The sequence below is a fragment of the Trachypithecus francoisi genome, unplaced genomic scaffold (assembly GCF_009764315.1).
Source record: "Trachypithecus francoisi isolate TF-2019V2 unplaced genomic scaffold, Tfra_2.0 Lachesis_group4, whole genome shotgun sequence".
Lineage (NCBI taxonomy): Eukaryota > Metazoa > Chordata > Mammalia > Primates > Cercopithecidae > Trachypithecus > Trachypithecus francoisi.
In genome coordinates, this window is record NW_022681469.1 from 4,442,326 (window position 1) to 4,455,331 (window position 13,006).

General features: G+C 52.8%; 1 protein-coding gene across 5 annotated transcripts in view; it reads right to left on the bottom strand.

Moving 5' to 3' along the window:
• Positions 1-503: 503 nt before the first annotated feature.
• The window catches only part of DPP6 (dipeptidyl peptidase like 6), a 1,193,304-nt gene continuing 1,180,801 nt past the window's right edge, over positions 504-13,006 (bottom strand). For all 5 annotated transcript variants that reach the window (XM_033192337.1, XM_033192339.1, XM_033192336.1 and 2 more), the window contains 6 exons: positions 12,653-12,707; positions 8,962-9,073; positions 6,991-7,049; positions 5,395-5,467; positions 5,213-5,286; positions 504-2,434 (listed from right to left, as the gene is read on the bottom strand). In XM_033192337.1, coding sequence (XP_033048228.1) covers positions 2,288-2,434; positions 5,213-5,286; positions 5,395-5,467; positions 6,991-7,049; positions 8,962-9,073; positions 12,653-12,707 — 520 coding nt within the window. In that variant the 3' untranslated portion in view covers positions 504-2,287. The remainder of the gene's footprint in view (positions 2,435-5,212; positions 5,287-5,394; positions 5,468-6,990; positions 7,050-8,961; positions 9,074-12,652; positions 12,708-13,006) is intronic.

Genomic DNA, 13,006 nt, shown 5'->3' on the forward strand with positions numbered 1-13,006 from the left:
AGGTGGCGGTGCCTGTAGTCCCAGCTACCCGGGAGGCTGAGGCAAGAGAATGGCGTGAACCCGGGAGGCGGAGCTTGCAGTGAGCTGAGATCCGGCCACAGCACTCCAGCCTGGGTGACAGAGTGAGACTCCGTCTCAAAAAAAAAAAAGAAAAAAAAAAATTAAAGTTTTCTAGTGGGCAATGCTATGGATTCCACTGAGAATCAGTTTCACTCTCGGGGGTAGGGACTAGCTCTGCGTCTCCACCTTAAGACTTCTAAGACAAAATTCAATTTCATTTTCTTGGATTGATTTGGGGCTTTGATATATTTGACTAGTTGCATCCTTCTCTATTACCCAGACTGCTGCTACCACAGATGCAACCTTCATTTGGCACACGCCAGGCTCTTGAGGCCACGCATCCATCTTGGAGGGGCCCCGTGGGTACTCTGAAAGTCTCCTGAAGCCTTGCATACTTTCTAAGGTGAGATGGTGGAGGATGAGCAAGAAAGGAGCAATCCGAGTGGTAAAATAATGTTTTATTCCATGGATGAACAGACGCTACCATGCCACATCCCCACGTCCCTCCGACCAGGTGTCGTGACCAGAGCTGGCTTCCCCTTCCAGACCGAGCTGGCTTTGTAGTCGTTCAGGCCCGTTGAAATAGCAAACGCACAGTCATGTAGCATTTGGATTGGTCCTGTTTGTCAGCACATTGGTCCTTTCACAAATGGTGGTGACTCACCTTTAAAACACGCGGTGACAGAGACCTTCCAATCACCCTAACTATAACGGACGTTCAGAGCTCATGTGGATAAACCCAAAACCCCAAATGCCAAAATGCAACAGGGATGCATCTCGTCTGCTGACAGGATGCCAGGGACACCCCCGCAGGGCTGGGAGCTGGAGACGTCAGTCCTGACATTCAGCTTGTCCACAAGCTCAAAAGGAAATGACAGTAATGGATATATTTCAAACTAGCACTTCTAGAGTCCAGATCAGCCAGAGTGTCAGCATGCAGGCTCAACACGGTTAGCACTGGCGGGAGGAGGTTGGGTTGACTGCACAGAGGCCTGACACACGTTGCTTCCTTTATATACAACAGAATGAACTATACACTGGGAACACCGGCCGCACATTTGGTGGGAGTGTATCTTACAAGGCTAACATAGCACTTCATCAACCTCCTGCTCGTGGCAGGAAGGTCACGGAGCCTCCCCCCACGATGGGAGAGGGAAGTGCGCAGGCCCACAGAACCCTCAGGACTCCCGTGGCCCGAGCACATACAGTACACCTGGGGGTGGAGTTGACGCTTCGTCTTTTTTTTTTTTTTTTAACCAAATGTCATGGGAAAAAGCTTGATACCGTACCAAGGAGGACAAGGATGGTTGTAAGGACTGATGTAAATAGACAGTGCACATCTACAGCCAAGCCCTAGCATAGGTCAGTGGGAGAGAGGTTTTATGAACGTATTTCTTTTAATGGGTACTATTGGCTGTCCTCCCCCTCAGTGTTCAGGAGCGTCTCCAAGACGTCTGAAGACAGCCTTGAGGAGGGAGCGCTTACTTCTGATCTGCTTCTTCATCCAAACAAGGGCAAAGTCTACACGTGGACTGGAGAAAGGAGAGCGAAACAAAGCCAAACCAAAAACAGCAAAACAACCCCGTGACGGAGACACTGGAGCATCAGGTTAAAACCATAGAAAAATACGAGTTAATTCTATCAGGCTAACCATTAGCGTAGCTACAGTAAGACTTTGTACAGAAAAGGGTTTTCTTGCAGCCCCTCACCCTGTTGAATGTCCTAATTACAGGACGTAGCAAGCCCATCTGTGAACGCGCACTGCTAAACAATTGTGCTGTAACTGCTGTGTCCGTGGCACTGTGACATGAGACAGGGTGTGATGCTGCGAACGGGAACACAGAGGCTAGTGGGCGGGTCTCATGCTTCCGCTGGGTGGCCGGAATCTAGGGGCCGGTGTTCTGCGGGCTGGTGTGGGCTTTGGCGCCACCATCCTTTGCTCGGTTCCTTGGGGGAGGGGCCACGGCGTGCCGGTCTCTCGGGCGCCAGCAGGAGGCGCTGCTGCGGGGACAGAGTTGCCCCTGGTGCCATGGAGGCCGTGAGCGATGACCCCGGGGAAGGAGCTTGTTTCCCAAGCAAAACTGCCTTCGGCATCCGAGACACACATGCTATGGAACAGCCGGCCCCGCCCCGCCCCGCCCCTCCCAGGGAAGAGGGAGGGCAGGGAAATCCCTCAGTTGCATCTGGTGGTAGAAAGAGCCACGTTTGTGCTTAGAGCGACCTGAGGTTAGTCGTCCTCCTCGTCCTCGTTCGCTGTGACTGTGGGCAGTTTGTCCTGGATCCTGAAGCATTCCACAAAGAAGTTGATGATGGACCGGTACAGATGCTGTTTGAGGCTGGCGCTGTGAAAGTAATGGCTTTCGTCGGGGTAAATCTGCAAGGAAGGCACGGAGAAATTACTCTCCCCGGAACACCCTCCCCATGGGACGGGAACACACGGAAGGTATGGAGCCCAGTGAAACCTGGGCCCCGTCCAGGCTGGATTTTAGTTGGTGAAGTGAGTTTCCTAACCATGTCACTCCTGATGGAAGCTGGGAGTTTTGCCTGGCTGTCCCAGTCAGAGGGGGCCCTCCCCTAGCGTGGAAATGCAGCACCGGTTCATGAAGCCAACCAGCCTTCAAACACCGCCACTCCCCGGGGTGCCTATCCTTCGCCAGGCACAGCAAATGCTCAGTGGAAACTGGGTGAAAAATTTGGGAAGTTCTTCCTTCAACACTCTAGACTCTGGATCTGCTTGCTTGAATTTGCAACATGGATACAAGCTTGGGGACTACAGAGCTGTAGCCCAGGTTTTCAGGGTGTCAGGCTCTGAAAAGAAATGGAAAGAATTTCATGCCTGTAATCCCAGTGCTTTGGGAGGCCGGGGCAGGAGGATCACTTGAGGTCAGGAGTTCAAGACCAACCTGGCCAACATGATGAAACCCCGTCTCTACTAAAAATATAAAAATTAGCCGGATGTGGTGGGGCACACCTGTAGTCTCAGCTACTCGGGAGGCTGAGGCAGGAGAATCACTTGAACTCAGGAGGCGGAGGTTGCCCTGAGCCGAGATCGCGCCATTATGCTCCTGTGCTCTCAGTTACACTCTGAATGTGGGAAACTGCCGCGAAAGGGCTGTGTGCTGCCCTGGGTGCCCACGGGCCTGCCCCACGGATTTTCATCCTGGCCGCTCACTTCCTCTGTGACTGTGGACGGGTAACTTGCCTGAGCCTGGGATTCCAGGTATGTCGGGTGGGGAGGATAATCGCAGTAGACTCCAGCTCATAACACTTTGTGAGAATTAAATGATCTTACAGCCATGATGTGCTTAGAGCGAGGCCTGGAATGTAGGCTTGTTCAGTCCCAGATGCCAACAGGATGGTGGCTAATATTTCTACTGCCAGTGCAGTGACACCACCATCTCCTAGGAGCACTGTGAACCATCTGGACACACGCGGGAATTCAAAGCCTGCATCTTATTTTTTTCTTTTATTTTTCAGACAGAGTCTCACTCTGTCGCCCAGGCTGGAATGCCATGGTGTGATCATAGCTCACTGCAGCCTCAACCTCCTGGTCTCAAGTGATTCTCCCACTTCAGCCTCCTGCGTAGCTGGGACCACAGGTACACACCGCTAGGTCTGGCTATTTTCTAAAAACTTTTTGTAGAGATGGGGTCTTGCTGTGTCACCCAGGCTGGTCTCAAACTCCTGAGCTAAAGCAATCCCCATACCTCAGCCTCCCAAAGTGCTGGGGTTACAGGTGTGAGCCACTGCATCCGACCCAAAACCCACATTTTCCTGTGACACTAGACTACCTCTTTCTGCCTTCCTTGTATTTTTTTGTAGGGTAAAATTCACCTTTATTTTGAAGTATTTATTAGTGCTGTCATTAGGCTATGATATGTCATTAAAACATCAAGTAGTTCAAGAGGTGTGGGGCAGGAAGCTTTCTCCTCCTGCCTCAGGCCCCCATCTCCTGTGCTCTTACCTGGGGCTGGGCCTGGCTCCAGATGCATGGGGTGCCTGTGAAGGCCTTTGCCGTGCCCACACGCCTGTCCCCAGGTGGGTCCCACTCCCTGATACCCATGGAGCCTGCAGAGATGCAGGCTGCTGTGTACCTGGGGGGTTCAGCTCACCTCATATCTTGGGGAGTTGCCCACACGAGCACATACAGATGGACCTCTGGAGCTTCCATGGTCAGTGAGCTTAACACTGCCATGCAACTGCCACGCTCCCTGTGAAAAAGTCTGAGACCTGAACGTCTTTCACAAGGAAACTCGAGGGTGCTTCTGCCCCTCTTCATCCACACTGGGGTCCAACTCCCTTCTGGTTGGAGCTCTCCCTGCCTAATCAAGCCCACATGTGGTCCCTCCCTCCCACAGGCAGGGATGCTGGAGGCCAAGGCCATGGTCAGCCCAGGGCAAGAGCTCTCTGAGGGAGGCGGGGTGCCTGTCATTTGTCTCCAAGGAGCGATCCCGTTCATCTCAGACCTGAAGAGACCATTGGGTCATACCCGCTTCACCAAAGGAGCAGAGGGCAGGAAGGAAATGGCAGAAGTTTCCAGAGACAGCCCTGTGCATCACTGGGAAGAGCCCAGCTTTGGGGCGGCTGGGTCAGCACTTGATGCTGTTGTGGATGGGCCATGGGTTGGTTCTGGGAAAGTGGGCTTAGTTCTGGGAAGGGCACCCCTCTTTCACTCCTTCCCAGCTACAGAGAGCCCCAGGACATCCTGCCAGTGTGTAGTAATGTGTGGTGTTGGTCAGAGGGAAGCAGTGGGGCAAGGCTCAGGGCCCGCCAGCACCTCTCTCACCAACCCAGGACAACAGTCCCACTCCCCACACTGGGATAGCCCCAGCCACACTGCTGGGTGGGGCGGGTGCTGGCTTTGTTCTTCTCACTGCCCAGAGGAGGGGAGCGGGGCTGGGGTGGGAGTACAGGGTGGCGATTGTCCTAAAGGGATTTAAACCTGGCTGAAGTACAGAGCGGAGCTATCATTAATTACAAGAAAACGTTGAGCATGTGCTGATTTTCCAACCTGCTGGGACCCTGCTCATCACCGACCGCCACAGCACAGGTGTGTCTGCTGCAGTGGAATGCCCTGAACACCCGTCAGGTCTTTCTCCATGAAAGGAATGTCTTGCTCCAGGTTCAAAACAGAGTAACATGGGTACTGTACCTGTAAGCTGTAATTAGCCTTTCCCCTAATTAGTTGTGTAATGAGTTCTGCTGTATGCTGGAAATGAATTTTTTCTGTTCAAAAAAAAAAGAAAGAGAGGAAGACGTTTGTTAAAAGCCATGGTGCCATCAAGGAGGAGGTTCTTACCAGATACACAGTGGATTAACATTTTCGGTCCTTACCATCAGCAGTGGGATGAATGATCAGGAACTGCTGTTCTTCCAGCGTGGAGACTCGATGGGCTACCTTGGTCATCTGCACATGCAGGGGCAAGGGGACAGAGTTAGGGGGCTGCACTGCGGGAAGCCAGGTGTTCTGCTTGGAAACCTGACTGAGAAGGTAGGTGAAGTGTATTGCAAACACTAAGTTCCTGGAGAACCGGGATGCCTTATATATGCAAAGAAATGCAGGGCAGATCTCAGAAGCCCAGTGATATGGTTTGGCTCTGTGTCCCCACCCAAATCTCATCTTGTAGCTCCCATAATTCCCACGAGTTGTGGGAGGGACCCAGTGGGAGATGAATGAATCATGGGGGCGGGTCTTTCCTGTGCTGTTCTTATGACAGTGAATAAATCTCACGAGAGCTGATGACTTTGTAAGGCAGAGTTGCCCTGCACACGCTTTCTCTTTGCCTGCTGCCATCCATATAAGATGTGACCTGCTCCTCCTTGCCTTCAGCCATGATTGAGAGGCTTCCCCAGCCACGTGGAACTGTAAGTTCTCCACTAAACCTATTTCCTCTGTAAACTGCCCAGTGTCGGGTATGTCTTTATCAGCAGCATGAAAATGGACGAATACACCCAGCTTTCTCCCACATTAACTCCCTTTTTGGAAGAGGAGGGGTGGAAGAGAAGAAGGGAAAAAGGAAGAGTTTCCTCCAACTCCAGGTAGCCTCAGAGGGCCATCATTTCACCTGGAGCCACAGGGAGCTGACTGCCTGGATGGACTCAGTTCCTTTGTCCAAGTTTCCACTCTGAAAACGCAGTGCTGCCTCGGCTGGGAGCTCTGGCCTCCCTCCCTGCACACAGCTGGAGAAACGCGGTGTCTGACAGCTGCACCAAATCAACACGTCTGACTCAGGAGGTCGCATCAGAGAGGCTTTCTGCTCCTCAGTCAAGAGCTCACTTTCAGGCCAGGCGTGGTGGCTCACACCTGTAGTCCCAGCACTTTGGGAGGCCGAGGTGGGTGGATCACCTGAGGTCAGGAGATCGAGATCAGCCTGACCAACATGGTGAAACCCCCGTCTCTACTAAAAATACAAAAATTAGCTGGGCGTGGCAGCATGCGCCTATAATCCAAGCTACTCGGGAGGCTGAGACAGGAGAATTGCTGAACCTGGGAGGCAGAGGTTGCAGTGAGCCGAGATGGTGCCACTGCACTCTAGCCTGTGCGATGGAGCAAAACTCCATCTCAAAAAGCAAAGCAAAGAAAAAACAAAGCTCACTCTCCCCCAGGAGCACAGCTCTGGCTGTAGCAAGAGCCAGGAGTCCTGTGCATGGCAGGTATCTGTGGACGCTGGAACTGACTCCCCCATCAAATATCCTCTTACATTCTTCCTCATCCCTCAAGTCCTATAATGGGAAATCAGGCGGAACCCAGAGAGACCATGTGAACCTCAAGCCACGGTCTGGTGGAAGGATCCTTTGGAGGTTTCTGAGTGGACTTTGGTGCTGGTGGGGCTGGGGAAGGCACAGTGGGCCATACAGCCAGGGCGGGGTTGAAGACTGTGGCAGAGGCTGACTGGTCTCATCACATTCTTTAGTTGTGCCCAAACATACCTCGTACGCTCTGTTGTCAAGTCCGTGGAGGCCCAAGTACCTCTCGGAAAATGCAGAGGCTGCAAGGAAGCAAAGGGAGGGAGGTTACCTCTGGTTTCCAGGCCCTGTGAGCACAGCCCCCAAGCTCTGGGGAGGGCCCTGGGCCAGGTGCGGGGAGGGGGTTCAGGCTCATCCCCACTTGTCACTTGCATGGCAGATTGTTGGTTGTTTGAAAACACCACCTAAATCATTTGGGTCTTTACAAGGGGCCTCAGACAGTACAATGGGAATCTTAACATGTGTAAGTGCCGGTGTTGCGATTTTCATCAGTACCACAGAACCTGAATTAAGCAAAACCCAGTTAATCTGATTCCTAAATAAATAGGATAACCTCCTCCTTCAACACTTAGGAAGGGCATGGGTGGTAAGAGAGCACGTTTCCATCAAGATTTACTTATTTTTTAAAAAGTCCAGGCACATCCCTGCTCTTGGTTCTGCATGAGGCCCTGCGGTCACAGCTCGGTGACAGGAGGAGTGTGAGGGGCTTCTCCCAGGCCGAGGGTGGGAAGGGTTCTGCACCGTGTCTCCAGCCTGCAGGGTAAGCCTGAGGGCGCCCGGGAGACAATAAAGAGGACTGGACTGGCTGGTTTTGGGCACAGTGAGCCGTCAAGCCACGATGCCAGCTTTTGTGTGCATTTGAATCAGACGAATCTGAAACAGCATGGTGAAAGAATTAAGAAAGTCTCACTCAACTTGAAGGTGCCACCCGCATTCCCGAGGAAAAAGTCCTCTTACATGATTCACATTTTGGACCAGGAGAGTTCCTGTATAATTATGAGTTGAAATTTGCACTGGAGCGAGCCCGTTGTGAAGGTGTCAGGAGCCTTGGCTACACCAGCCAGGAGGCTGCTGGGCCCACCGTGGTCCCTGCCTTGCTGGGCGGTGTCTACAGGGCTTGGCCAGCATAGCAGGGCTGGGGCTAGGTGTGGCAATGGGGGCTGGACTCGTTCCTCTAACTGGCAGGGAATGTCAGGCTCCGGCAGGGCTGCGGTGGACCAGCAGCAGGAAGCCCCCTCCATTTCCACCTCACTTGCCAGCGCTGCTTAGGGTGGGGACAGCTGGAGCGAACAGCCTGGCTGCCACGGAGCCCTGACCTGAATGCAAGTTCTCGGAGTCACAGAAAAGACCTCTCTGTATATTCTAAGAAATGGGTTCAGGTCACAGTGCCGCTCCCATTCAGAGAACAAGGGTTAGGTGATCATAAGGAAGAGAATGCAGGGGCCTGGAGCCCCCCCAAACACAGCAAAGCCCTTCTGTGCCTGGACAGAGGTCTGGTTGCCACACCTGGGTGGGCTCATCTCCATCTGGTCCCCACAGCAGGTCACCCTGACCCCGTCTCTGCCTTGTGCCCATGGAAAGCCATACTCTCTGAGGACAGGTGCTGGCCAGGTGCCCTTTGCATGGCCAGGGAGATAGGAAGGCAGAGCTGAGCCACATGGACCTCTGCTGAATCGCTCTCCGGTGGCAATTCCCTCTCAACCATCCCTTCCTTATCCAGTAACACCTGCCCACCAAATACCCATGCCCAGGCATAGAACTCAGGGCAGGGCCCTATCCGGATTCTGGGAGCAGAGAAGGAGGGCGGCCTGGCAGAGCCTGCGGCACCTGCTCCCCTCCTGCGCATCCCGGCTTCCTCGCTCCACTGCTGCCGGCGGAGCACTAGCTGTTTCCCACTCGTGGTCGTCTTCATTGCGATGTGATTTGTAGGCATCTGGGGGTTGACCACTTTCGTTCAAAACATATCATCTAAGACCTTTCCCGCTCCTTCCCCGGGTTCTTCCGTCAGCCCAAGGTGGCGACTGTGGAGTGGAGGCGCCTGTGGTTAGAGGGACGGTGGTGTGGAAGGGAAGGCTGTGGGGCCACGCAGGGAGGGGTTGGGGCGGGGGTGGGGCGCGGGTGGGGTCCCGCGCTTGGTTCTGCGGGGCTATTTACCGTAGAGTTTGAAGTCTGTTATTGGAGAGAGAGCAGAGCCGCAGGTGAACGTCTGGCCTTGATTTTCTCCCTTCGCTGGGAGGATGTAGGTGCTCAGGTAGCCACCGTAATCCTGGAGAGAACGCAGAAAGAAGACAGTTCGGAGTCCTGGCGGTAACTCAACATGAAGCAGCCTCGGGCAGGGAGACAGCCCCAGAGCAGCCAGTTCCATGCAGGTTCTCTCGTTTTACAAAATGTGTCCCTTGGAAAGTTGTTTACGCGGCAGTAACAAGAGATGAAAAGCCAACTCCCTTCCAACTCAGCATTATGTGGTGTGCACATTATGTGATGTGCGCCTTCTCCGCTTCTGGGCCTTGGTGTCAAGGGACATGAGGATGAAATGCGATGGCGAATTGGAAAAGTAAGTGCGGACTGCACAGGCGTAAGGTGCTGTCCTTCCTGCTCAGCGTCTCTCTACGGCATTTCTTGCTGCCTTCCTTGTCTATGGGCGAGGCCAAGCCATTGCACACGATTCTGAGGGAGGGGCCAACAAGTAGCTTAGGGCGCAAGTCCTGGTCTGCACATACTCAGCACAGGGCCGACATGAGACGGACGCTCCCAGGTATTCTGTATTCAGGTAAGTCCTAGACTCCTGCCCTGCCCTGCCCTCGGTGGGGATGAGGAAGCCATACTGCAATGCAGACCTCCCTAGAGAAAAGTGCTACGTCCTCGCCTGCTCAATGCCTTCAAGGCTGGATGCTCAGAGGAGCTGCAGCCCCCAAAGGGAAGACCCCGAGGGAACCAGGGTACAGCAAGGAACTGTGTCAGGTATGTGAGACAGAGCATGTGGCAGCATGTGTGTGAATGTGTGAGTATATGGATGTATGTATGTGTGATGTGTGTGTATAAACGTGTGAACATGTGCATAGGTGTATGTGTATAAGCACATGTGTAAGCATGTGTGTAATATTGTGTGTGCATGTACATGTATGTGAAAGCATGTATGTGAGCATGTGGGAGCATATGTGTAAACCTGTGCAAGCCTATGTGTGATCACGTGTGCCTGTGTGTGAGCATGTGTGCGTGAGCATGTGTATGTGAGCATGTGTGTGAGCATGTGTGAACGTGTGTATGTGTGAGCATGTGTATGTCATCGTGTGTATGTGTGAGCAGGTGTATGTGTGTGAGTGTATGAGCATGTGAGCATGTGTATGTGTGAGCAAGTGTATGTAATCATGTTTGAGCGTGTATGTGTGAACATGTGTATGTAATCGTGTGTGTGAGCATGTGTGTATGTGCGAGCAAGTGTATGTAATTGTGTGTGTGAGTGTATGTGTATGTGTGTGTGTGCATATGTATGGGTGAGCACATGTATGGGTGAGCGTGTGTATATGTGAACATGTGTGTGAACGTGTGTGAGCATGTGTACGGGTGAGCATGTGTATGGGTGAGCATGCATGTGTATGTGAGTCTGTGAGCATGTGTATGGGTGAGCATGTGTGTGTAAGCATGTGTATGAGCATGTGTATGGGTGAGCATGCATGTGTGTGAGTCTGTGAGCATGTGTATGGGTGAGCATGCATGTGTATGTGAGTCTGTGAGCATGTGTATGGGTGAGCATGCATGTGTATGTGAGTCTGAGCATGTGTATGGGTGAGCATGCATGTGTATGTGAGTCTGTGAGCATGTGTGTTGGTGGGAGCATGGAGTGTACTTGACTGAGACCATGAAGCGCAAGTGATGCCAAACTCCCCCAGGATCAACCATTTATGGCCTGCATGATTTTTCCGGTGTGTTCCTTTAATAGGGCGGGGCACCTTGTCTAATGACAATGAAAGGATTTTCATTTTCTGACAAACAATATTTATTGTCAATGAATGCCACACGTCCTTACTTGTCATTCTTCGTTTTCTTTAAAACTCATTTTCCTGCAGGGCCACGTGGCCTGCTTTGGTTTAAATGAGAGATGGGCAATCTTCTGCAGGGGGGATTTTTGGTGTTGGGGGGAAGCTGCAGAACATAATGCACAGGTGCCCCCTTGTTCCCCAGGTCACCTCTGAGTGCAGGGCAGCTGCTGCTCCCTGGGCTCTGTGTCCCAGGTCCTGTGATGCCTGACAAAGGCTGCAGCCGGATCACTGGGGCACATGCGATGAAACAGAACGGACAGGCTGCAACATGCCAAGCTGCTAAAAGGATTGATGCTTTATTCCTCGGAGGAGAAATACTATTGTGGGGTCTATGGACCTCTATCTAAGGTTTGTTAAACCAGAAATGCTCATGCTCTGGAAAGAGGCCCCGGATCCACTGGGCAGAATGGCAAAACAAAGATACCCAGCATGGAGCTCGGACACATGTCCTCAGCAGAACTCAGTGCGGGGGTACAGGGTGTGGGGGTGCATCAGTTGTGCTCTGACAGGTGCACGGGGTCCCCTTTCCCTTTGGCACAAGCTGCCTGTGCTTCCAGACCAACCGCCTGTTGAGAAAACCTCTTTGTCCAAAAGTGAACTATGAAAGGCCCTGAGCCGGTGGGCTGTATGTAAGGCACAGGAAGGAGACCAGGCCTTCAGGAGTGGCATCCATGTGCATTTGGGGCAGAGTGAGGACTGGAAAAGACCACAGCCCAGGCTCCCTGCCTTTCAGCTGCCAGTCTGCTGGGAAGTCACTTCCATGGGGGTGGGGAGAGGTGATGGCTACTGACACCCAGGTTACACCCACCAATGAGCCAGTGGCTTCAGGCCTCACGGGCAGTGAGTGGACCTCTAGGCACCTGGAATGCACCTCTAGGGCTCTGTGCCCGGGCTCTGAGCAAGGAGCGAAGCCACCAGCCCTCCTCTTGGCTGCCTTACCTCCAGCAGGTAAGGAGGAGGTGTTGGGGGGCCCCTGTATCCCCTGCTTCTGGGAGCAGCCCACAGGGCAGGGCTGGGTCTCCAGTGCCTACTGGGTTCTGAGGTTTTGGAGGCGATGATGTAAGAGGCACTGTGCTGATTACTTGTCCAAGCCTTCACCTGCGGGGGCATCACGGCAAGGCCTCCTCGGCAGGGCCTGTGCTGAGGGTCACTCTCCGAGGGAAGATGGGTCTATGCTGCCCCATCTGTGTGCTGGCCTTCTTGAGATCAAGAGGCCCCAGGTCTAGGCTAAGGAGAATGAGGGGCCAGGTAGCAGAGCCATAGTAGGTGGCCATGCAGGGACCTAACTCCAAACCGTGGGCCTCAGCTACAGCCGAGCTGTCCCAGGCTACAGCCTTCTGACAAGGGCCACCAGTTGGGAGCGGCTCTGGTTTGAGAGTTCACTGCGCGACCCTCCCCACACCTGTCCTTCCGCCTAAGTAGACGTGGTAATTAATGTTGTTACTGCATATCAAGATATCCAGAAATAGATTCCTGCTTCCCTTCTTTCCTGGGCTACCATGCCAAGAGCTACAGCAGGCGGATGGGAGAAAAGTCATTAGGAACATATTAGAGCTCTCCTGCGGGGACCTGGCTTCTCTTCTCTTTCCTTCCAGATAATGTAAAAAGAAACTTTGAAAAATGAGCTGATCAAATGAAACCTCCTACGGCTGGAATCACTAAGCACTCAGGCTCTTGCTTTAAAAAAAAATTACTTGTTCACCAGCAGACCACAGACATTCTCAATAAATCAGGATTAGGCCTGGGTAATGGTGCAGGCCACACTGGAACCGAGGGGTGTTCAGACCAGGGTGGCTCAGACTCACCTTCCCGAACACAGCCACGCGCGTCCTGTCGATGTACTGCTCCTTCAGCATCGTCCTGCGAGGTCAAAGAGGGGAGAGAGGGTTCAGTGCACATCCTGCTGGTCCTTTGTCTCCCTGTGGTCTAGAGCCATGTTTTCCATCCATTTCAAGGATGAAAACCCCTCTTCAAATAAAAAGCAACCTTAGCATTCCAATATAATTATTTATTGCTTTTATTTATTTAGTGCCAAGTCAGTATGTTCACATTAAATATTCAAAGCACCCTTGTAGTAACTCTGTAGCACTTCCAGATGTAGAAGCTTCTCGACCGTGAGCTGTTAATCCACAGTCGTAGAGCCCCTTCTAGGAAACTCA